The 22,744-nt window shown below is 47.6% G+C and overlaps 1 protein-coding gene across 3 annotated transcripts in view; it reads left to right on the top strand.

The window, feature by feature from the left end:
• The window catches only part of prdm16 (PR domain containing 16), a 963,872-nt gene extending 946,956 nt beyond the window's left edge, over positions 1–16,916 (top strand). For 2 of the 3 annotated variants that reach the window (XM_085967281.1, XM_085967280.1), the window contains one exon: positions 9,878–9,975. In XM_085967281.1, coding sequence (XP_085823407.1) covers positions 9,878–9,890 — 13 coding nt within the window. In that variant the 3' untranslated portion in view covers positions 9,891–9,975. Of the gene's footprint in view, positions 1–9,877 lie in introns of all 3 variants that reach the window. The other variant, XM_085967282.1, reaches the window with a different exon arrangement.
• The last annotated feature ends 5,828 nt before the right edge of the window (positions 16,917–22,744 follow it).

Below are 22,744 nucleotides of genomic sequence, written 5' to 3'. Positions count from 1 at the left end.
AAAGAGGAGCTGATGGTATCAGGTTGAATAGAGAACTGTTGAACTAGCAGTACGATGTTCACTGTGCCGGAGCAGTACGATGTTCACTGTGACGGAGCAGTACGATGTTCACTGTGACGGAGCAGTACGATGTTCACTGTGATGGAGCAGTACGATGTTCACTGTGCCGGAGCAGTACGATGTTCACTGTGCCGGAGCAGTACGATGTTCACTGCGACGGAGCAGTACGATGTTCACTGTGCCGGAGCAGTACGATGTTCACTGTGACGGAGCAGTACGATGTTCACTGTGACGGAGCAGTACGATGTTCACTGTGACGGAGCAGTACGATGTTCACTGTGCCGGAGCAGTACGATGTTCACTGTGCCGGAGCACTATGATGTTCTCTGTGACGGAGCAGTACGATGTTCACGGTGACGGAGCAGTACGATGTTCACTGTGACGGAGCAGTACGATGTTCACTGTGACGGAGCAGTACGATGTTCACTGTGCCGGAGCAGTACAGCGTACACTGTGACGGAGTAGTATGATGTTCACGGTGAGGGAGCAGTACGATGTTCACTGTGCCGGAGCAGTACGATGTTCACTGTGCCGGAGCAGAACGATGTTCACTGTGACGGAGCAGTACGATGTTCACTGTGCCCGAGCAGTACGATGTTCACTTTGCTGGGGCAGTAGTACGATGTTCACTGTGACGGAGCAGTACGATGTTCACTGTGACGCAGCAGTACGATGTTCACTGTGACGGAGCAGTATGATGTTCACTGTGACGGAGCAGTACGTTGTTCACTGTGCCGGAGCAGTACGATGTTCACTGTGCCGGAGCAGTACGATGTTCACTGTGACGGAGCAGTATGATGTTTACTGTGCCGGAGCAGTACGATGTTCACTGTGACGGAGCAGTACGATGTTCACTGTGACGGAGCAGTACGATGTTCACTATGATGGAGCAGTACAATGTTCACTGTGACAGAGCAGTACGATGTTCACTGTGCCGGAGCAGTATGATGTTTACTGTGCCGGAGCAGTACGATGTTCACTGTGACTGAGCAGTACGATGTTCACTGTGACGGAGCAGTACGATGTTCACTGTGACGGAGCAGTACGATGTTCACTGCGACGGAGCAGTACGATGTTCACTGTGCCGGAGCAGTACGATGTTCACTGTGACGGAGCAGTACGATGTTCACTGTGACGGAGCAGTACGATGTTCACTGTGACGGAGCAGTACGATGTTCACTGTGACGGAGCAGTACGATGTTCACTGTGCTGGAGCAGTACGATGTTCACTGTGCCGGAGCAGTACGATGTTCACTGTGCCGGAGCAGTACGATGTTCACTGTGCCAGAGCAGTATGATGTTCACTGTGACGGAGCAGTATGATGTTTACTGTGCCGGAGCAGTACGATGTTCACTGTGCCTGAGCAGTACGATGTTCACTGTGACTGAGCAGTACGATGTTCACTGTGACGGAGCAGTACGATGTTCACTGTGACGGAGCAGTACGATGTTCACTGTGACGGAGCAGTACGATGTTCACTGTGCCGGAGCAGTACGATGTTCACTGCGACGGAGCAGTACGATGTTCACTGTGCCGGAGCAGTACGATGTTCACTGTGACGGAGCAGTACGATGTTCACTGTGACGGAGCAGTACGATGTTCACTGTGCCTGAGCAGTACGATGTTCACTGTGACTGAGCAGTACGATGTTCACTGTGACGGAGCAGTACGATGTTCACTGCGACGGAGCAGTACGATGTTCACTGTGACGGAGCAGTACGATGTTCACTGTGCCTGAGCAGTACGATGTTCACTGTGACTGAGCAGTACGATGTTCACTGTGACGGAGCAGTACGATGTTCACTGTGACGGAGCAGTACGATGTTCACTGTGCCGGAGCAGTACGATGTTCACTGCGACGGAGCAGTACGATGTTCACTGTGCCGGAGCAGTACGATGTTCACTGTGACGGAGCAGTACGATGTTCACTGTGACGGAGCAGTACGATGTTCACTGTGCCGGAGCAGTACGATGTTCACTGTGACGGAGCAGTACGATGTTCACTGTGACGGAGCAGTACGATGTTCACTGTGACGGAGCAGTACGATGTTCACTGTGCAAGAGCAGTACGATGTTCACTGTGACGGAGCAGTACGATGTTCACTGTGACGGAGCAGTACGATGTTCACTGTGACGGAGCAGTACGATGTTCACTGTGCCGCAGCAGTACGATATTCACTGTGACGGAGCAGTACGATGTTCACTGTGACGGAGCAGTACGATGTTCACTGTGACGGAGCAGTATGATGTTCACTGTGCAAGAGCAGTACGATGTTCACTGTGACGGAGCAGTACGATGTTCACTGTGACGGAGCAGTACGATGTTCACTGTGACGGAGCAGTACGATGTTCACTGTGCCAGAGCAGTACGATGTTCACTGTGCCGGAGCACTATGATGTTCTCTGTGACGGAGCAGTACGATGTTCACTGTGCCGGAGCAGTACGATGTTCACTGTGACGGAGCAGTACGATGTTCACTGTGATGGAGCAGTACGATGTTCACTGTGCCGGAGCAGTACGGCATACACTGTGACGGAGCAGTATGATGTTCACGGTGAGGGAGCAGTACGATGTTCACTGTGCCGGAGCAGAACGATATTAACTGTGACGGAGCAGTACGATGTTCACTGTGACGGAGCAGTATGATGTTTACTGTGCCGGAGCAGTACGATGTTCACTGTGACGGAGCAGTATTATGTAAACTGTGACGGAGTAGTACGATGTTCACTGTGAGGGAGCAGTACAATGTTCACTGTGACGGAGCAGTACGATGTTCACTGTGACGGAGCAGTACGATGTTCACTGTGACGGAGCAGTATGATGTACACTGTGACGGAGCAGTACGATGTTCACTGTGCCGGAGCAGTACGATGTTCACTGTGACGGAGGAGTACGATGTTCACTTTGCCGAAGCAGTACGATGTTCACTGTGACGGAGCAGTACGATGTTCACTGTGCCGGAGCAGTACGATAGTCACTGTGACGGAGCAGTACGATGTTCACTGTGCCGGAGCAGTACGATGTTCACTGTGACGGAGCAGTACGATGTTCTCTGTGCCGGAGCAGTACGATGTTCACTGTGACGGAGCAGTACGATGTTCACTGTGACGGAGCAGTACGATGTTCACTGTGACGGAGCAGTATTATGTAAACTGTGACGGAGTAGTACGATGTTCACTGTGAGGGAGCAGTACAATGTTCACTGTGACGGAGCAGTACGATGTTCACTGTGACGGAGCAGTACGATGTTCACTGTGACGGAGCAGTATGATGTACACTGTGACGGAGCAGTACGATGTTCACTGTGCCGGAGCAGTACGATGTTCACTGTGACGGAGGAGTACGATGTTCACTTTGCCGAAGCAGTACGATGTTCACTGTGACGGAGCAGTACGATGTTCACTGTGCCGGAGCAGTACGATAGTCACTGTGACGGAGCAGTACGATGTTCACTGTGCCGGAGCAGTACGATGTTCACTGTGACGGAGCAGTACGATGTTCACTGTGCCGGAGCAGTACGATGTTCACTGTGCCGGAGCACTATGATGTTCTCTGTGACGGAGCAGTACGATGTTCACGGTGACGGAGCAGTACGATGTTCACTGTGACGGAGCAGTACGATGTTCACTGTGACGGAGCAGTACGATGTTCACTGTGCCGGAGCAGTACAGCGTACACTGTGACGGAGTAGTATGATGTTCACGGTGAGGGAGCAGTACGATGTTCACTGTGCCGGAGCAGTACGATGTTCACTGTGCCGGAGCAGAACGATGTTCACTGTGACGGAGCAGTACGATGTTCACTGTGCCCGAGCAGTACGATGTTCACTTTGCTGGGGCAGTAGTACGATGTTCACTGTGACGGAGCAGTACGATGTTCACTGTGACGCAGCAGTACGATGTTCACTGTGACGGAGCAGTATGATGTTCACTGTGACGGAGCAGTACGTTGTTCACTGTGCCGGAGCAGTACGATGTTCACTGTGCCGGAGCAGTACGATGTTCACTGTGACGGAGCAGTATGATGTTTACTGTGCCGGAGCAGTACGATGTTCACTGTGACGGAGCAGTACGATGTTCACTGTGACGGAGCAGTACGATGTTCACTGTGACGGAGCAGTACGATGTTCACTGTGACGGAGCAGTACGATGTTCACTGTGCAAGAGCAGTACGATGTTTACTGTGACGGAGCAGTACGATGTTCACTGTGACGGAGCAGTACGATGTTCACTGTGATGGAGCAGTACGATGTTCACTGTGCCGGAGCAGTACGATATTCACTGTGACGGAGCAGTACGATGTTCACTGTGCCGGAGCAGTACGATGTTCACTGTGACGGAGCAGTACGATGTTCACTGTGATGGAGCAGTACGATGTTCACTGTGCCGGAGCAGTACGGCGTACACTGTGACGGAGCAGTATGATGTTCACGGTGAGGGAGCAGTACGATGTTCACTGTGCCGGAGCAGAACGATATTAACTGTGACGGAGCAGTACGATGTTCACTGTGACGGAGCAGTATGATGTTTACTGTGCCGGAGCAGTACGATGTTCACTGTGACGGAGCAGTACGATGTTCACTGTGACGGAGCAGTACGATGTTCTCTGTGCCAGAGCAGTACAATGTTCACTGTGACGGAGCAGTACGATGTTCACTGTGACGGAGCAGTACGATGTTCACTGTGACGGAGCAGTATGATGTACACTGTGACGGAGCAGTACGATGTTCACTGTGATGGAGCAGTACGATGTTCACTGTGACGCAGCAGTACGATGTTCACTGTGCCGGAGCAGTACGATGTTCACTGTGCCGGAGCACTATGATGTTCTCTGTGACGGAGCAGTACGATGTTCACTGTGCCGGAGCAGTACGATGTTCACTGTGCCGGAGCAGTACGATGTTCACGGTGACGGAGCAGTACGATGTTCACTGTGACGGAGCAGTACGATGTTCACTGTGATGGAGCAGTACGATGTTCACTGTGCCGGAGCAGTACGGCGTACACTGTGATGGAGCAGTATGATGTTCACGGTGAGGGAGCAGTACGATGTTCACTGTGCCGGAGCAGTACGATGTTCACTGTGCCGGAGCAGAACGATGTTCACTGTGACGGAGCAGTACGATGTTCACTGTCCCCGAGCAGTACGATGTTCACTTTGCTGGGGCAGTAGTACGATGTTCACTGTGACGGAGCAGTACGATGTTCACTGTGACGCAGCAGTACGATGTTCACTGTGACGGAGCAGTATGATGTTCACTGTGACGGAGCATTACGATGTTCACTGTGCCGGAGCAGTACGATGTTCACTGTGCCGGAGCAGTACGATGTTCACTGTCACGGAGCAGTATGATGTTTACTGTGCCGGAGCAGTACGATGTTCACTGTGACGGAGCAGTACGATGTTCACTGTGACGGAGCAGTACGATGTTCACTGTGACGGAGCAGTACGATGTTCACTGTGACGGAGCAGTACGATGTTCACTGTGCAAGAGCAGTCCGATGTTCACTGTGACGGAGCAGTACGATGTTCACTGTGACGGAGCAGTACGATGTTCACTGTGACGGAGCAGTACGATGTTCACTGTGCCGGAGCAGCACGATGTTCACTGTGACGGAGCAGTACGATGTTCACTGTGATGGAGCAGTACGATGTTCACTGTGCCGGAGCAGTACGGCGTACACTGTGACGGAGCAGTATGATGTTCACGGTGAGGGAGCAGTACGATGTTCACTGTGCCGGAGCAGAACGATATTAACTGTGACGGAGCAGTACGATGTTCACTGTGACGGAGCAGTATGATGTTTACTGTGCCGGAGCAGTACGATGTTCACTGTGACGGAGCAGTACGATGTTCACTGTGACGGAGCAGTACGATGTTCTCTGTGCCAGAGCAGTACAATATTCACTGTGACGGAGCAGTACGATGTTCACTGTGACGGAGCAGTACGATGTTCACTGTGACGGAGCAGTATGATGTTCACTGTGACGGAGCAGTACGATGTTCACTGTGACGGAGCAGTACGTTGTTCACTGTGCCGGAGCAGTACGATATTAACTGTGATGGAGCAGTACGATGTTCACTGTGACGGAGCAGTATGATGTTTACTGTGCCGGAGCAGTACGATGTTCACTGTGACGGAGCAGTACGATGTTCACTGTGACGGAGCAGTACGATGTTCTCTGTGCCGGAGCAGTACAATGTTCACTGTGACGGAGCAGTACGATGTTCACTGTGACGGAGCAGTACGATGTTCACTGTGACGGAGCAGTATGATGTTCACTGTGACGGAGCAGTACGATGTTCACTGTGACGGAGCAGTACGATGTTCACTCTGACGGAGCAGTACGTTGTTCACTGTGCCGGAGCAGTACGATGTTCACTGTGACGGAGGAGTACGATGTTCACTTTGCCGAAGCAGTACGATGTTCACTGTGACGGAGCAGTACGATGTTCACTGTGCCGGAGCAGTACGATAGTCACTGTGACGGAGCAGTACGATGTTCACTGTGACGGAGCAGTACGATGTTCACTGTGCCGGAGCAGTACGATGTTCACTGTGCCGGAGCACTATGATGTTCTCTGTGACGGAGCAGTACGATGTTCACTGTGCCGGAGCAGTACGATGTTCACTATGACGGAGCAGTATGATGTTCACGGTGAGGGAGCAGTACGATGTTCACTGTGCCGGAGCAGTACGATGTTCACTGTGCCGGAGCAGAACGATGTTCACTGTGACGGAGCAGTACGATGTTCACTGTGCCCGAGCAGTACGATGTTCACTTTGCTGGGGCAGTAGTACGATGTTCACTGTGACGGAGCAGTACGATGTTCACTGTGACGCAGCAGTACGATGTTCACTGTGACGGAGCAGTATGATGTTCACTGTGACGGAGCAGTACGTTGTTCACTGTGCCGGATCAGCACGATGTTCACTGTGACGGAGCAGTACGATGTTCACTGTGCCGAAGCAGTACGATGTTCACTGTGACGGAGCAGTACGATGTTCACTGTGACGGAGCAGTACGATGTTCACTGTGCCGAAGCAGTACGATGTTCACTGTGCCGAAGCAGTACGATGTTCACTGTGCCGAAGCAGTACGATGTTCACTGTGACGGAGCAGTACGATGTTCACTGTGACCGAGCAGTACGATGTTCACTGTGCCCGAGCAGTACGATGTTCACTGTGACCGAGCAGTACGATGTTCACTGTGCCCGAGCAGTACGATGTTCACTGTGCCGGAGCAGTACGATGTTCACTGTGACGGAGCAGTACGATGTTCACTGTGCCGGAGCAGTACGATGTTCACTGTGACGGAGCAGTACGATGTTCACTGTGACGGAGCAGTACGATGTTCACTGTGACGGAGCAGTACGATGTTCACTGTGCCGGAGCACTATGATGTTCTCTGTGACCGAGCAGTACGATGTTCACTGTGCCGGAGCAGTACGATGTTCACTGTGCCGGAGCAGTACGATGTTCACTGTGCCGGAGCAGTACGATGTTCACTGTGACGGAGCAGTACGATGTTCACTGTGACGGAGCAGTACGATGTTCACTGTGACGGAGCAGTACGATGTTCACTGTGCCGGAGCAGTACGATGTTCACTGTGCCGGAGCACTATGATGTTCTCTGTGACCGAGCAGTACGATGTTCACTGTGCCGGAGCAGTACGATGTTCACTGTGCCGGAGCAGTACGATGTTCACTGTGACGGAGCAGTACGATGTTCACTGTGCCGGAGCAGTACGATGTTCATTGTGACGGAGCAGTACGATGTTCACTGTGACGGAGCAGTACGATGTTCACTGTGACGGAGCAGTACGATGTTCACTCTGCCGGAGCAGTACGATGTTCACTGTGACGGAGCAGTACGATGTTCACTGTGACGGAGCAGTATGATGTTCACTGTGACAGAGCAGTACGATGTTCACTGTGACGGAGCAGTACGATGTTCACTGTGACGGAGCAGTACGATGTTCACTGTGACGGAGCAGTACGATGTTGACTGTGACGGAGCAGTACGATGTTCACTGCGCCGGAGCAGTACGATGTTCACTGTGACGGTCCTTTCACTGATGGAGAGCACTTGCTACAGATTATATTTTGAGCTATTGCAATTTTGCTCTTCTATTTCGAATATCTGTTGAAAAAGGATGCAGTCTACATGGGAAAACATTAACAATGTTTAATGTACTTCAGGTGACTTTGCTTAACCTTGGATTCCACCCAAAAGTGGATTAAGTCATTTTATACATAATTGTTTAGAAGAATATTTTGGCCCAGTAGTTTCCTGGACTTAAATATTTTTAAATGGTAAAACCTTTTAACTGAAACTTAAGAAAAAGAATGCGAGCCTGTCTTCTTATAGTGATACATTCGAGGAAGGTCATCTTCTGAACACGTGCTGGCGCAAAGAACCTCAGCCATCGTCCGTGTGTGTTGGAGAATCATGGGGTACGTGCTGACGGTGCATGAGGTTCCTTGCCGCTGGCATGGACTCAGAGTTAGGCCATGACATCTTTGTATAACAGATGAGATAAGGGCATACCTCAACATTTGCCTGCCTCTTACTAACTGTGTTTCACTAATCTTACTGCGACTAAGAATGTCTGTGTGTGACTCTCTGCTTCTTTAAAAATAAGTTGTGCTTTATGAAACTATCATATGTTGGTTTGTTCCCAATATTGTTCCATCTGGGAAGTGGGTTTGGGACAAATGTTTGTGGAATTGAGTGCTGCTATTTCCAACTGTTCTGTGTTGGTTGAGGTGGGGTCTGGTTTGCTGGATATAGAAAGCCACTGGCCAAGGTTCAGTTACCCATCCCCATTTTTGGAAGGACCATCCAGTCATACAAAGAGTATTCAAACATTTGAGGAGTGAGGGAAATCAGCACTTCTCTCCCTCCTCATATCCATATGGACACCTTGAGTCCAAGTGATGGTATCCAAGTCTACAATCTTTAGTTGAAAGACTAAGTGAATGGTTGCACCACCCAGTGTGATACTGAGCCGTACTGAGCAGGAAGATCCAAGGTTTCAACCCTGCTGTATACTGAATTAATTGCTCTCAGCCATGGTAGTAGAGGAAGTACTACAGTTGGCTGAATTTGGCTGTGGAGGGGTAAAATCAGATGTGGTCCCTGCTCCTGACTGACCCCCCTGCAGCGACCCGCTGCTCTAAAGTTGGCGATGGATAGGATTGGGGTCAGCTGTGATTTCCATCCCCCCCACCCCCACCACTCCAACGCTCACAATCTAGGCTCACCCATGAAGAATAGTCACGTGGGCGAGGTACTGAGGGGCAGCCTGTGCCCGCAGAATTGTGCCCCAATAAGAGCCGGCAGAGAGCAGCGAACAAATTTGGGAAGAGCGATGAGCAAAACAGAGGAAACCTTCAAATTGTCAGCTATGTACAGCCTTAATGTAACAGCACTGTCGTTCTCCTCTGAACTTGGAGTGACACCCAGTGTTTTAGTTATTGACGGAGTGAAGGAAGCGCGAGGAGCTATGGAGTTGAATTGCTGCAGGGGTTCTTGCAATTGCCCGCTGTAACTTGGCATTTCCGCCCTTTCTCTGGGGTTTCCACGGATCTTCTGCTGAAGTCACAGAGGGGATCAGGACGTCCCCCTCAGAAATTCGTAGAATCATAAAATGATACAGCACAGAAGGAGGCCATTCAACCCATTGTGCCTGTGCCAGCTCTCTGAGTTTAAAATTATTTGTATTAAATGTTGTCATTTAGAAGATGAGTATTAACGTCATTTTCTTTCTTCTTTTTTTCTTCTCCGTCCCCCAAACCAAACACTGCAGACTTATGCCATGATGCTTTCATTCTCTGAGAACGCTTCCCTCCATCCATCGTCCCAGAGCTCTCTGGATGCTTGGCTGAACATAGCAGGAGCTGCATCGGAGTCGGGCACCTTTCACCCAATCAACCACGTATGAGAGAGAGAGAGCGAGAGAGAGAGAGAGAGCCAGCAAAGCGAGATGTGGGCCTGACGTATTTAGGAAGGGCGGGGGGGATGCTGGCACCAAGGGCACAGCTGCTGAAAGCTCAGATATCCCCACCCCCCCTATCTGCCGAGCTAAGGAGGCCTTACAACACTTTCATTCCTTCGGTCGCAACTGAATTATGTTGCCGACCTTAAATTCCACAAGATATTTATTCCTGTTATATAATTTTTTTTGCACAAATATATAGTTGGGGCTGCAGCTTAAAAAAAGGAATTAAAAAAAATGTTAATACTGAGGGGCCAGTCAAGCTACAGGAAGAAGGATGTACGTCCATTGAAAAAGGTAGCCTGCTTGTTCATCTATATCCTGTCTTACTTTACATCATCCTATTAATTATAATTTTAAATTATTTGTAGAAATAAGCAGGGGAGGCAATTCTGCAATAATGAACCTGTATATAATAGCCTGCATTCTCTCACTCTCCCTCCCACCCCATCCAAGATATCTCTCTCCTAGGCATATTATCTCTTCTATAAGAAACAGTATTGTGTCTTGTACTCTTAGCTGTCATGAGAGTGATTTAAAATGTTAATATAATTATCTAGAGAAGGACCAAAAGTTGTGTAATGATGTTGTACAATAACTGTCGAATAGGGAGAGTCGCTTGTGCCAAATAACATAGGTTGTCCTTCTAGTTGCCGATTCCCAGACAATCAAATTTGTTTTTTTTGTTTGTTTTATTTAGTCATAGGCTTTATTGAATTTCTTCCTGTCCATTAGTGTTTATGTCCTTGCTATTTATTCCTTAGACGATTTCCTCACAGATGCCCCACTTCAAACAAAAAAAAGTAGTCCAAAAAAATGTGAATTTTTTTCTCTTTTTTTTAACGTTAACGTTTTAGCGTGGCATGCATTGTGGAAGTGCCAAATCTTTGAGGAGGAGGAGGAGGGGGGGGGCGATTTTTTTTTTGAACTCAGTATTTTATTTAAAAAACGGATCTTGTTGTTAGATTTGATCCTTTACAATGAAACGAATGAGAAGAACAAGAGGAGAATAGGCCTCAGCAATTGCAGTTTCCGTGGTAAATAATTATAAAGAAAAATTAAAAGAATAAAGAAACTTTTGCTTTGAAAAAGCTCCTGTAAATACTTGTGTAAAAGCCAGAAATGTCTTTTTGTCCCTTGGAGTGACTATTTGGTGCTGAGTAATTTTACTGATTCCTCTCAGCGACTGTGGAGCCAGGTAATCAAGGAGGACACAGGTTCCATGCAGTTATTACTTTGCACGGTTGTCAGCATGCCCCTTTGTTTTTCTTTTACTTTGTAATGAAGCAAGCCAGCAGTGTAAATGTTTTAAAAAGAAATTCTTGGAAAAAAAGTATATATTTTTTTCTCTTTGGAACAGCTGGTTAATTAGAGAAATTCCAGCACTTTGTGGGAGTGACACTGCGTATCATTTATTTTTTTGTTGTCGCCGTGCTTCCCTCTTCCCTACACGGTCTCACGCACACTCTGCCTTTCCTTAGTGACCGAGCAACAATGCGCAATGGACCAACTGGATGGTGCAGCCTGCCTTCCGGGGACAATCCTGCTTTTCGATTGCTTTCCAAGCAGTTTGACGGTGCGAGAGCTGGACACACCCTCGTGCTAGAGCTGGACACGCCCTCGTGCGAGGGGTGGGCGTGCCCTCGTGCTGGAGCTGGACACGCCCTCGTGTGAGGGGTGGACACACCCTCGTGCTAGAGCTGGGCACGCCCTCGTGTGAGGGGTGGACACACCCTCATGCTAGAGCTGGACACGCCCTCGTGCTAGAGCTGGGCACGCCCTCGTGTGAGAGGTGGACACACCCTCGTGCTTGAGCTGGACACGCCCTCGTGCAAGGGGTAGACACACCCTCGTGCTAGAACTGGACATGCCCTCGTGTGAGGGGTGGACACACCCTCGTGCTAGAGCTGGACACGCCCTCGTGCTAGAGCTGGACACGCCCTCATGCGAGGGGTGGGCGCGCCCTCGTGCTAGAGCTGGGTGCGCCCTCATGTAAGGGGTGGACACACCCTCGTGCTAGAGCTGGACATGCCCTCGTGTGAGGGGTGGACATGCCCTCGTGTGAGGGGTGGACACACCCTCGTGCTAGAGCTGGACACGCCCTCATGCGAGGGGTGGGTGCGCCCTCGTGCTAGAGCTGGGTGCGCCCTCGTGCTAGAGCTGGACACGCCCTCGTGCGAGGGGTGGGCACGCCGTCGTGCTAGAGCTGGACACACCCTCGTGCTAGAGCTGGGCACGCCCTCGTGTGAGGGGTGGACACACCCTCGTGCTAGAGCTGGACACGCCCTCGTGCGAGGGGTGGGCGCACCCTTGTGCTAGAGCTGGGTGCGCCCTCATGTTATGCACTCCCAGCTCGAGGTGAAGTAAAAATCTGATCAGTTTCATCAAAAGTCCATTTTTCTCTCTTGTTGGAAGAAAACCTGATTGAAACACTTGCATAGTTCCATGTGTTCTGTAGCAAGGAGGCAATTTTACTCCTACAGCCTCATCCTACAACCTTTCCCTTGTTAAAGTGCAAGTGTGTTAATTACGACTGCTTAAATATATTCAATTTTCACCTTCCCTTGGCTATGAAATATGCAACCCCCTTCCCCCGAGGGCCTTTGAGAAGAATAGGAGGATTGCTTTACATGGCTGTTCAATTATTTGGTGAGAACAAACAAGTATTGAATTGTAACTATGCCACTGACTAGAATCGGTTACAGTGATGGTAGAAGTGTCCTTGTCAGCACTTAAGGTAACTGGAACAAAATATAGCAGGGTCACTCTGTTCAACTTCAGAGTGGTCCTGGGACCCACGCTCTTAATTTATTTCAAACCCCAGCTGTGTGACGATAACTTCCACGCAAGTCCCAGACACAACGATCCTGAGGCTGCTGACTCTCGCTGGGCTACGGTTCCATGGGCGTCGTTTACCCACCGCTATCTCTGCCAAGCGGCCATTCTTCACGTGCAAGCCTAGACAGTGAATGATGGCAAGGAGGGGATCGTAGCTGGCCCTGATCCCGTCCTATACACGTCACGTCCACACACGCACTTTCCAGCGAGGGTCACTGGGTGGCGATCAGGAGCGGGAACCTTGGCCAAATGCTTTCCCTCCTCCCTAGCCCAAGAATATTGATGCCAATTTTAGTACCCCCCTCCCCCACTGTTCTGACTGAGACCTGTTAAACGTATATGGGGTGAATTTCTGCACGGTTCTCCCAATTGTCTGCTGTAACAGCACTAAATGCTGTTTTTCCGGGATTTCCATGGCTCCTCCCCCAAAGTTATGGTAAGCGTGCGGGAAAACTCCCTGTGGAAATTCACCATTTTTTTCTATTTTGTTAAAAAAACAAAGGACAAACTGTCTCTGGTAAAAGGATCTGGATTTTCCAGAAACTCTCAGATTCATGATCTCAGGTGTACTCTCTGTGCATTACATTGAGTACATGAGCTTAGCAAGTTTCCACAACCCCTTTCCACTTCTTACAGCCTGTTCCACCCTCAGGCCGCTCCCAGCTCTACTGCTCATCTGCACTTCCATTCCTCATCCCAACCTCAATTCCTCATCCCAACCTCTATTCCTCATCTTCACCCTCCTTCCTCATTCCAACCTCAATTCCGCATCCCAACTTCTATTCCTTATCTTCACCTTCCTTCCTCATCCCAACCTCCAGTCCTCATCTTCACCTCCATTCCTCATCCCAACCTTTGTTCCTTATCCCAACCTTCCTTCCTCATCTCAACCTCCATGCCTCACTCTTCACCTCTATTCCTCATCCCAACCTTCCTTCCTCATCTCAACCTCCATTCCTCATCTTCACCTCCATTCCTCATCCCAACCTCCATTCCTCACTCTTCACCTCTATTCCTCATCCCAACCTCCATTCCTCACTCTTCACCTCTATTCCTCATCTCAACCTCCATTCCTCACTCTTCACCTCTATTCCTCATCTCAACCTCCATTCCTCACTCTTCACCTCTATTCCTCATCCCAACCTCCATTCCTCACTCTTCACCTCCATTTCTCATCTTTAACCTCCTTCCTCATCTTCACCTCTATTTCTCTTCTTCTCAATCTTCTTTCCCAAGTTGGTTTCTTCCAATCTTGGACACATAATTACCTGAAAAAGGAGCCCTGCTTTGCAGTATTGTGCTTTTACCTGATCAAAATACCCTGTTCCAGAATAGTAGCTACCCGCTCGCTCACTACAATCATTGAGAAATGTTTCAGACCATACCATTGTGAAATTTGTTTTCAGTAAATGTTTTTGTTCCTGACCATTGGGAATTGGAGGCTGCTGGTCAGTCAATTGGGGTTTTACACTTATCTCATTCATCTGCCCCATTTATTAAATCTCGTGGAAAGCAACTAGCACTTAGAATGTGAGGCAGCACAAACCGGACAACATGCACAGGCCCAACATTCCACTGCAGCTTACCTCATAAACAAATCATTCCCGTGATACCTCAGGCGGATTCTTTTCTTACACTGGGGAGAGGGGACAAAGGGAAGACATACCTTAAGGATTCTGTGATGTGTCTTCCATTGTGGAGGTCAGTAGAGATATTTAAGGGGGCATTTATACAGCAACTTCGCTGTCAGACAAAGAAGTTTTTTGCTTCACAGTAATGCTAACGTTTCAGTAGAGTCAGCCCTGGAGCTCCCATCCCAAGGAAGACTGTGCTTCTCTCCTAGCACAAGGAAGAATGTCCTATTCTCCCACTTGAAAGAGGGCGGCCTTAAAGAAGAAAGGCCAAAATCCCACAAACACAGTGAGTACTGGCTCTAACAAGCTGGTGTTTGATAAAGTAGAGAAACACACCAGCAATGATAGTCACACTTGAAAAGGGTTGAGTGATTCACAGTGCCGGTTACGTTTTAATTTATTGGGGGTGAAGTTGGTCTAAGATGAAAGTGTGAAATGAGTGATAGTGAATTGACAGCATGTTGTACACCACACCCGATTTTCATTTCCATTGCCAAAGTCCAATTTCACTCCCATCATTTTTTTGCACTTGCAGGTAGGGTGCCTTGTATATTCCAAGATAATCCTGAAATTAGCTTCCATCTCCCAGTCCCAGGCTAGCCTCTTTACCTCTTATGTTAATATTGGTGTCCTTAATTCTGGACTGTGGACCCTAGAAGGTAGTTGCCCTACCTGCAAGGTCTGCTACTCGCAGACGGTGTGTGTTCATAGCACTTTGAGTTTATTTTGACTTGCAAGTAAGTTGTTGGTCAATGGATGCATCCAACCTGGTGACTAAAAGGAATCCCATCGATAATGGACAGCTTGGCCTTTGTTAGTCTCGTACATTTTTATCTCATGTCAGAACCATTCTAGTTTTGAATTTTAACGTGTTGCTTAAATGTTTCATTTTTTAAAAATAGTTTCCAACGTTAACCCCAAGGAGGACTGTTCACACAGATGCACTAAGGGAAGATTGGAAAACTTTCCATGAAAATGTCACAGCTCGTTGAGTCGGGCATGTGTCAACCACAGCTCGATGCACTTGTGAATTCCTTGCACTGAAGGTTGCATTGGGAAGTGCCCTGGGGTACAATAGATAGACCATTGCCCTGGAAATACTGAGTTCCAGGTAATCCTCTACTCATGCATGAATTGGACCTTTGCCATCCATAGGGGAAGAAATTTTCTAAGCACCAGGTCTGGAGGAATCGTAAGTGCATTCATAAAGAACGGGTCTAAGATTTCACTACACCTGGTGCACTAAGGAAATCTTCCCTTGCATGAAGGATCCCTAGTAACTCACAGGTAGAGAGTGAAATAAGTCCGGTGGTGTAATCCAGAGACATCCTTGAATCCTTTCTCTACTTTCCAACGTAGTTTTGGTGGTTGCAGGATGGGAGGGAAGAGGGAAAAAAGGTGGTCTTAATTTGATTAAAATAAGATGTGCTACAGTCCTATTTCAGGGTCAAATTTGGAAAGCAGTCCTCTAAACATGAGAAGCAGACACAAGTTGTGCTGTTCACTACTAGGTCACATAATACTGTCGTACTGTCTCTTCACACTTGGTCATTTGAGCCCTGGTAGGTTCAACATGAAGAAAACGAAAAGCTAAATTGTCTCACCCCCACCCCCACTCCTCCCTCCCCAGATATGCCTCGATCTCTATTTATGTTCTAGGTTTGTCCATACAAGTCCCAACAAATCATTGTGTGTTTTTTTTCTTGGTTTCAATACGTTTTAAACTGTGTAGTGTTTAAACAAAATAGTCATTGTAAGTGGTTAGATTTCATTAACCGGAAAATGTTTAAAGATTACAATGATGGTGCTTGTTTCCTTTCTGTTTGGGTTGTATATTGCTTACAATATGTTTTAAAAAAAACAAAGTCTTCAACAAAAAAAACCTTTAAAAAAATGGCTGTGCATGGCTTGTGTTTAGCTGTTGGTGTGTTTCTTGTGATGAAAATACTGTAGGGATGCACTTACTTGTATATGTGGTTAGGCATTGTCCAAAGTTAGGAGTCTTTAACTGCCCAGACACAGAAGGGCGCTTTGTTAATAAGCTGAATAGTTTAACACAAAAAAAAATACACTCTCTCACACACACACACACACACACACACACACACACACACACACACTCACATACACAAATCTTTGCTTGTGGGAGAGACAAAAGAGTATAGGAAAATGAAAGTGAGTGATTCACAGAAAAAAAATTCCGTTCATTTTGATGCTTATGATACAGTTATTACCTGGAGAAATGAAAAAAATCCAACCTGATTCCTATGTTTATGATGTAGAGTAGGAATGTATACCAAATGTAATCTTTCAAAATGCTACAATGAATTTATACACGAGATTGATATGCAATAAACCTGTGTGCTTTTTATATTAAAGGGCTCCGGTGTGTTTTTCGTGGCTGTTGGGGTTGGGGTTGACTGGGGCAACTGAAGAGTTTCTGACACATGATCCCAATATCAGAGATTTCAATTCCCACTCCCTCGTCCCTCATTAAGAGCGGCAACAGCTCCCGCAATTTTAGATTCGCTGAGCACTGTGGACCTGAGCAGTACAAAGCAACAAGGTCTCAGCATGTGATCTTCAGTCTGACCTTTGTTACCTCCAGACTTGACTATTCCAATACTCTCCTGGCCGGCCTCCCATTTCCACCCTACATAAACTTGAGCTCATCCAGAACTCTGCTGCCCGTATTGCAACACACACCAAGTCTCGTTCCCGGTCCAACAATGCCTCAATTTTAAAATTCTCATCCTTATTTTCAAATCCCTCCGTGGCCTCGTCCCTCCCTATCTCTGTAGCCTTCTCCAGCTCTAAAAACTTTCGGGATCTCTGCACTCCTCCAATTCTGGCCTCTTGCACATCCCTGATTTTAACCCCTCCACCATTGGCGGCCGTGCCTTCAGCTGCCTAGGCCCTAAGCTCTGGAATTCCCTCCCTAAACTTCTCTGCCTCTCTACCTCTTTTTCCTCCTTTAAGACACTCCTTAAAACCTACCTCTTTGACCAAGCTTTTGGTCACCTGTCCTAATATCTCATTATGTGACTCAGTATCATTTTTTGTCTGATAACACTCCTGTGAAGTGCCTTGGGGTGTTTCACTACATTAAAGGTGCTATATAAATGCAAATTGTTGTTGAGGATTGCGCTTGGCAGCGATAGCAATTAGGAGCAGGACCCTTAATAAGATAATGACCAGATAATCTGTTTTAGTGGTGTTGGTTAAGGGATAAATATTGGCCAGGACACCAGGGAGAACCCCCTTGCTCTACTTCAAATAGTGCCATAGGATCTTTAAGTCCATCTGAGAGGGCAGACAGGGCCTCGGCTTAACATCTCGTCCGAAAAACAGCACCTCTGACAGTGCAGTACTATCTGGAGTGGGACTTGAACCCGCAAGCTTCTGACTCAGAGGCGAGAGTGCTACCATTGAGCCAATGCTAACACCTACTGCCCTATTACCACCCCTACTGCCATCCCAGCTGAGGTCAGCTAACCGCACACAACATTGATCAAACCTGGTACTTCCCAGTCTGTACGGCTCAGCTACTCACTGGATCAACTCAGTGAACCATCCACATAGGTGTCTAGTAGTAGCACTCTTGCCTTAGAAGGTTGTAGGTTCAAGTCCCACTCCAGAAGACTTGCGCACCTAATCTCGGCTGACACTCGAGAACAGTACTGAGGGAGTGTTGCACTGTCAGAGATGCCATCTTTCGGATGAGATGTTAAACCGAAGTGCCCCCTCAGGTGGATGTAAAAGATCCATGGCACTATTGGAAGAAGAGCAGAGTTCTCCCTGGTATCCTGGCCAATATTTATCCCTCAACCAACATCACTTAAAGAAAAACAGATTGTCTGGACATTTATCTCATTGCTGCTTTGTGGGGTCTTGTGCAAAAATGGCTGCCGCGTTCACATATACAATACAGTGACTACACTTCAAAGCAATTAATTCCATCATGAAGCACCTTGGGATGTTCCTGTAAGATATAATAAAGAGCAATGCAAGTACAAGGCTTTCTTTCCTTCGAAGGTAACTTGGCTCATTGGTCAGATGTTTCTGGATCATTGTTTGATAAATGTTTTATTATTTTGAGCTGTCTTTCTTGTTTTCATTCTCCATCAGCCGTGCGTTGCCCAGGGAGATCATTCTAAGGATGCTATAGGTTTATTTCCCCTGGTGGTGGACTGGTTAACATGTTCAACATAAACTTCCTTTGTGCGCTATTTTGACACTCTGTGACTTTGTTTAAAAAGTGGGTTGATGACTGTATTAACAAAAGAACTTTTATGCAAACACGCTAACCAGTGAACTGCCAGAAGCAGAGTTTAACCTCCGCGTGCCAACCCCAACCATTATCAGCGAGATCAATGGGTGCCCAGAAAGACCCTGCAAGGTAGGAATCTCATCAAAGCGCCTCAGACTACGTCATCAAACTGCAAATAGTGAACTCTGGCCTATTTCGAACTGCCTTCTGAAGGCAAGGGTACAATTGGTGCTCTGACATCACTCCCTGGTGTCTGTTTGTTAATGCTGTATGTTTCTGATTTTACAATAGGTTGACACGTTAGCAGTGACAACAGATGTGGACAATAGGGGGCGCAGCACTCCACGATTAAGAAGAGAACGTGTTTCTGCCATTAACCCTTTCATTCTATTATTGTGTACTCTGAATCTGAGCTGGTGCCTTTCCATTCTCTCAGTTCAGATTTCCTACACGCAAAAGTAATTTTTCTGTCGACAAAGAAATCTGAATCAACAAATGACAAAAAAGAGATGGTCTCTAGCTAAGTCTCCGCCCCAACGAAGGGCCTTAGCTCTACAGTATGAGCTGCCAACCCTCCAGGATTGTCCTGGAGTCTCCAGGAAATAAAGATTAATCGCCTGCTGTAAGTAATAGGGAGATAAATCATAGGGCGGGTTAAAAAAAAATGTGTTTTAAAAACATTTCTATGACCACTTTTGTTTATTAGTTATAAAAATATTGGAGGGGGGGGTGGGAAAGCTGTTTAACCGGGCGGGGCAATTGGAAGCGGGAGGTCATGTGATGGAACCTCCAGGAATATGTCCAACCAGAGTTGGCAACCCTAAGTTCAGAGCTGAGTTTAAGGCTGAGATGTTGATTGACCTGTGCCAGGACTGCTCCACACATCCCTAAACACAGGGGTGTGGATTTGCATCTAATTTCATTCCCCCCACTCCACTAAAGTGCTAGAGCAGTCAACGGCCTAAACCCTACTCTCCGAAACCCCTCTGTTTTGCTACCTCTCCCCACCTTCAAAAACCTTCTCGGAACCTACCTCATCAACCCTGCTTTCCCTCACTTCCCCTAATTCTTCTATTACATGTTGGAGTCTGTTTGAAGTGCCTTGGGACGTTTGTTACATTAAAGCGGCTGTATAAATGTCAGTTGCTCTCACTGGAGCCCACTCTTGTTTAAAGCTTCCAGCTGCCCAAAAGCTTAGGTGGGTCCCACTGTGTCAAGATGCTCAATCTTTTTTGTACTAAAAACGTTTCCTGAACAGCTCCTAACTCTTTAAATACCAAGAGCTTGAACACAGCTCCTGTATCTGGGGAGGCTCTTCCAACACCTCCCACATCCTTGGCAAGATAAAAAAAAACTAGTCCTGTGATAGAGGATCCTCTCTCAGGTGCAACATGCCACCTCTCCCTCTCGCAATCTTTCTTATCTCTTTCTATTTTACCATTAGTACCATAGTCAGAGCTCCTCTGAACTTTCCTATTTTGTTCCTCCTAAGTTGTAAATACATCGTCCTACACACCGTTCCCTTCACACAGCATCATCACTGTCTCATCAAGACTCATCACAACATCTTCTACTCTAACTCACTCTGTCCCAGGACTTCCAAAGTGTGGAATTCCTCACGTCCTTTCTCCCTAAAATCTACAAGCTTGGTGTCACCAAACCACCAGATCCTGATTCATTTAATCTTCTCCCCATATCTTTTCAACTTGCACTTTGGGCCCTAGCTCCTTCATGTAGGACTTTCAATCTAACAAGAAAGCTCCAGCAACCTCTGGTTAAGCTATTGAGTCACTGAGTCAATATGGGCAAGAAGGTGCCAGGTTTGCTTCTCATACTTAGCAGATCACTATCCTGCGACCTCTGCTGCAAGTGTTCATGGGAGGACATCAGGTGAAGACAAGATTAGGTTCATCCATGGTGCCCCCCAGGGTTAAATAGCCAGCAGACACACCCAGTCTAGACTCATACAAGGATGGGATGTCGGAGGGTGTCCAATGCCTCAATAAGAAACCAGAGTCTTCAAAGAGGAGGAGGGGAGAAAATTGTCAAGAAAAGGTAAGGGGGCACACTAAAATAAAACATCGCTTGAAGTCTGTTATTTAATGGGGAACTGTTTTTCTTTGCTACACCAAGAGGGGGCGCTATAGTACACCCAACACAGGACCAACATGAGTCATCTCACTGGTACAGACTTGCACTAGTTACAATGCAGAAACACCCACGGGTGGTGTCATATTTTCCCAGAGAGCAGATTGTAAAAAACGCTTTTGTTGGTGCCTTATTTCTGCCAAATTATATTGGGTTGCGCCTAAGGTTTAAAATTGAAAGGTTCCATGAAGTTTTTCCATTTCCCAAACCTTTATTCAGCTGCTCCTCGAGGCGACTGTATGGAGTTCCGCTTTATTCAGCAGGGTAAGGGTTAATAATCTCAACGCTGTATTTTGTAATTGCATGGAGTTCCTGTTTATTCAACAGTGTAAGGTAACAACCTCTGAGTCAGAAGGTTGCGGGGGGGGATTAAGCCCCACCCCAAAGACTTGAGGGGCACCGCTGACAATCCTAGCGGTGCCATCTTTAGGATGAGGAGTTAAACCAAGGCTCTGTCTATCCTCTCAGGTGGATGTAAAAGAAACCACGGCACTATTTGAAGAAGAACAGGGGAGTTCTCCCTGCTGTCCTGGCTCAGCATTCCTCCCAAACAGATTCACCTGGTCATTTGTCTCATTTCTGTTTGTGGGACTTTGCTATGTAAAAACTGGCTGCTACATAAAAACAATGTTAACTTCAAAAAGTAATTAATTGGCTGTGAAGCACTTTGGGATGTCCTACGGATGTGAAAGGTGCTTTATAAATTTAAATTTAAAACGCTCTCATGAAGAAAATCCCATTAAAGGTGTGGTTTAACCCTTACTGTGTGGAGAGTGCCCCTGCAGAATGGCACTGTATCGATCAGATTAAACAGGGCTGTCCGACTGGGAGCAGCTGGTTAGACAGGTTCCTGGAGACACCCCCATTCATGGAGATTGAATCGTGGTGCTGGCAAATTCTACACAGAGCGAGGTTGTGTAGCCTGATACATTGCTGATATATAAAAGCTGGTTTACATTGGCACGTGGGGTTTGGGACAGTGATAATTAAAGAGCGCCATACCAGTGCTGGAGGGGTGACTCAATCAGAGCCACTTGAGAGCTGCTTGGCCAGTTTAATGTGTGCAGTAAGGGATCACTGTTACGCCAGCGCACCGTAGCTGCAGTGTGTACCATCTACAAGATGCACTGCAACTCGCCAAGGTTTCTTTGGCAGCACCTCCCAAACCCACGACCTCTACCACCTAGAAGGACAAGGGCAGCAGGTGTATAGGAACACCACCACCTCCAAGTTCCACTCCCAAGTAAGAACATAAGAAATAGGAGCAGGAGTAGGCCAATCGGCCCCTCGAGCCTGCTCCGCCATTCAATAAGATCATGGCTGATTTGGTCCTAACTGCCAATCCACTATCACAGAACCATCTCCTGCATCTAACAGAATTAGACACACGAAATAGGAGCAGGATCAGGCTACACGGCCCCTGGGCCCACTCCGCTACCCACAGGGCCATGACCGATCCGAACCTAGACTCATGTCCAAATTCCTGCCCGCTCCCCGTAACCCTTAATTCCCTTTACTTCTAGGAAACTGTCTATTTCTGTTTTAAATTTATGTAATGATGTAGCTTCTACAGTTTTTTGGGGCAGCATATTCCATGGACCTACCACCCTCTGAGTGAAGTAGTTCCTCCTCATCTCAGTTTTGAAAGAGCAGCCCCTTATTCTAAGACTATGCCCCCTAGTTCTAGTTTCACCCATCATCTGGAACATCTTCCCTGCATCCACCCGATCCAAACCCTTCACAATCTTATATGTTTCAATAAGATCGCCTCTCATTCTTCTGAACTCC

This window comes from Somniosus microcephalus, chromosome 25, assembly GCF_052327205.1.
Source record: "Somniosus microcephalus isolate GS21.2 chromosome 25, FLI_Smic_1.0, whole genome shotgun sequence".
NCBI classification, from domain to species: Eukaryota; Metazoa; Chordata; class Chondrichthyes; order Squaliformes; family Somniosidae; genus Somniosus; species Somniosus microcephalus.
The sequence above is the reverse complement of the archived record's forward strand: the minus strand, read 5'-3'. Positions and strand labels throughout refer to the sequence as shown.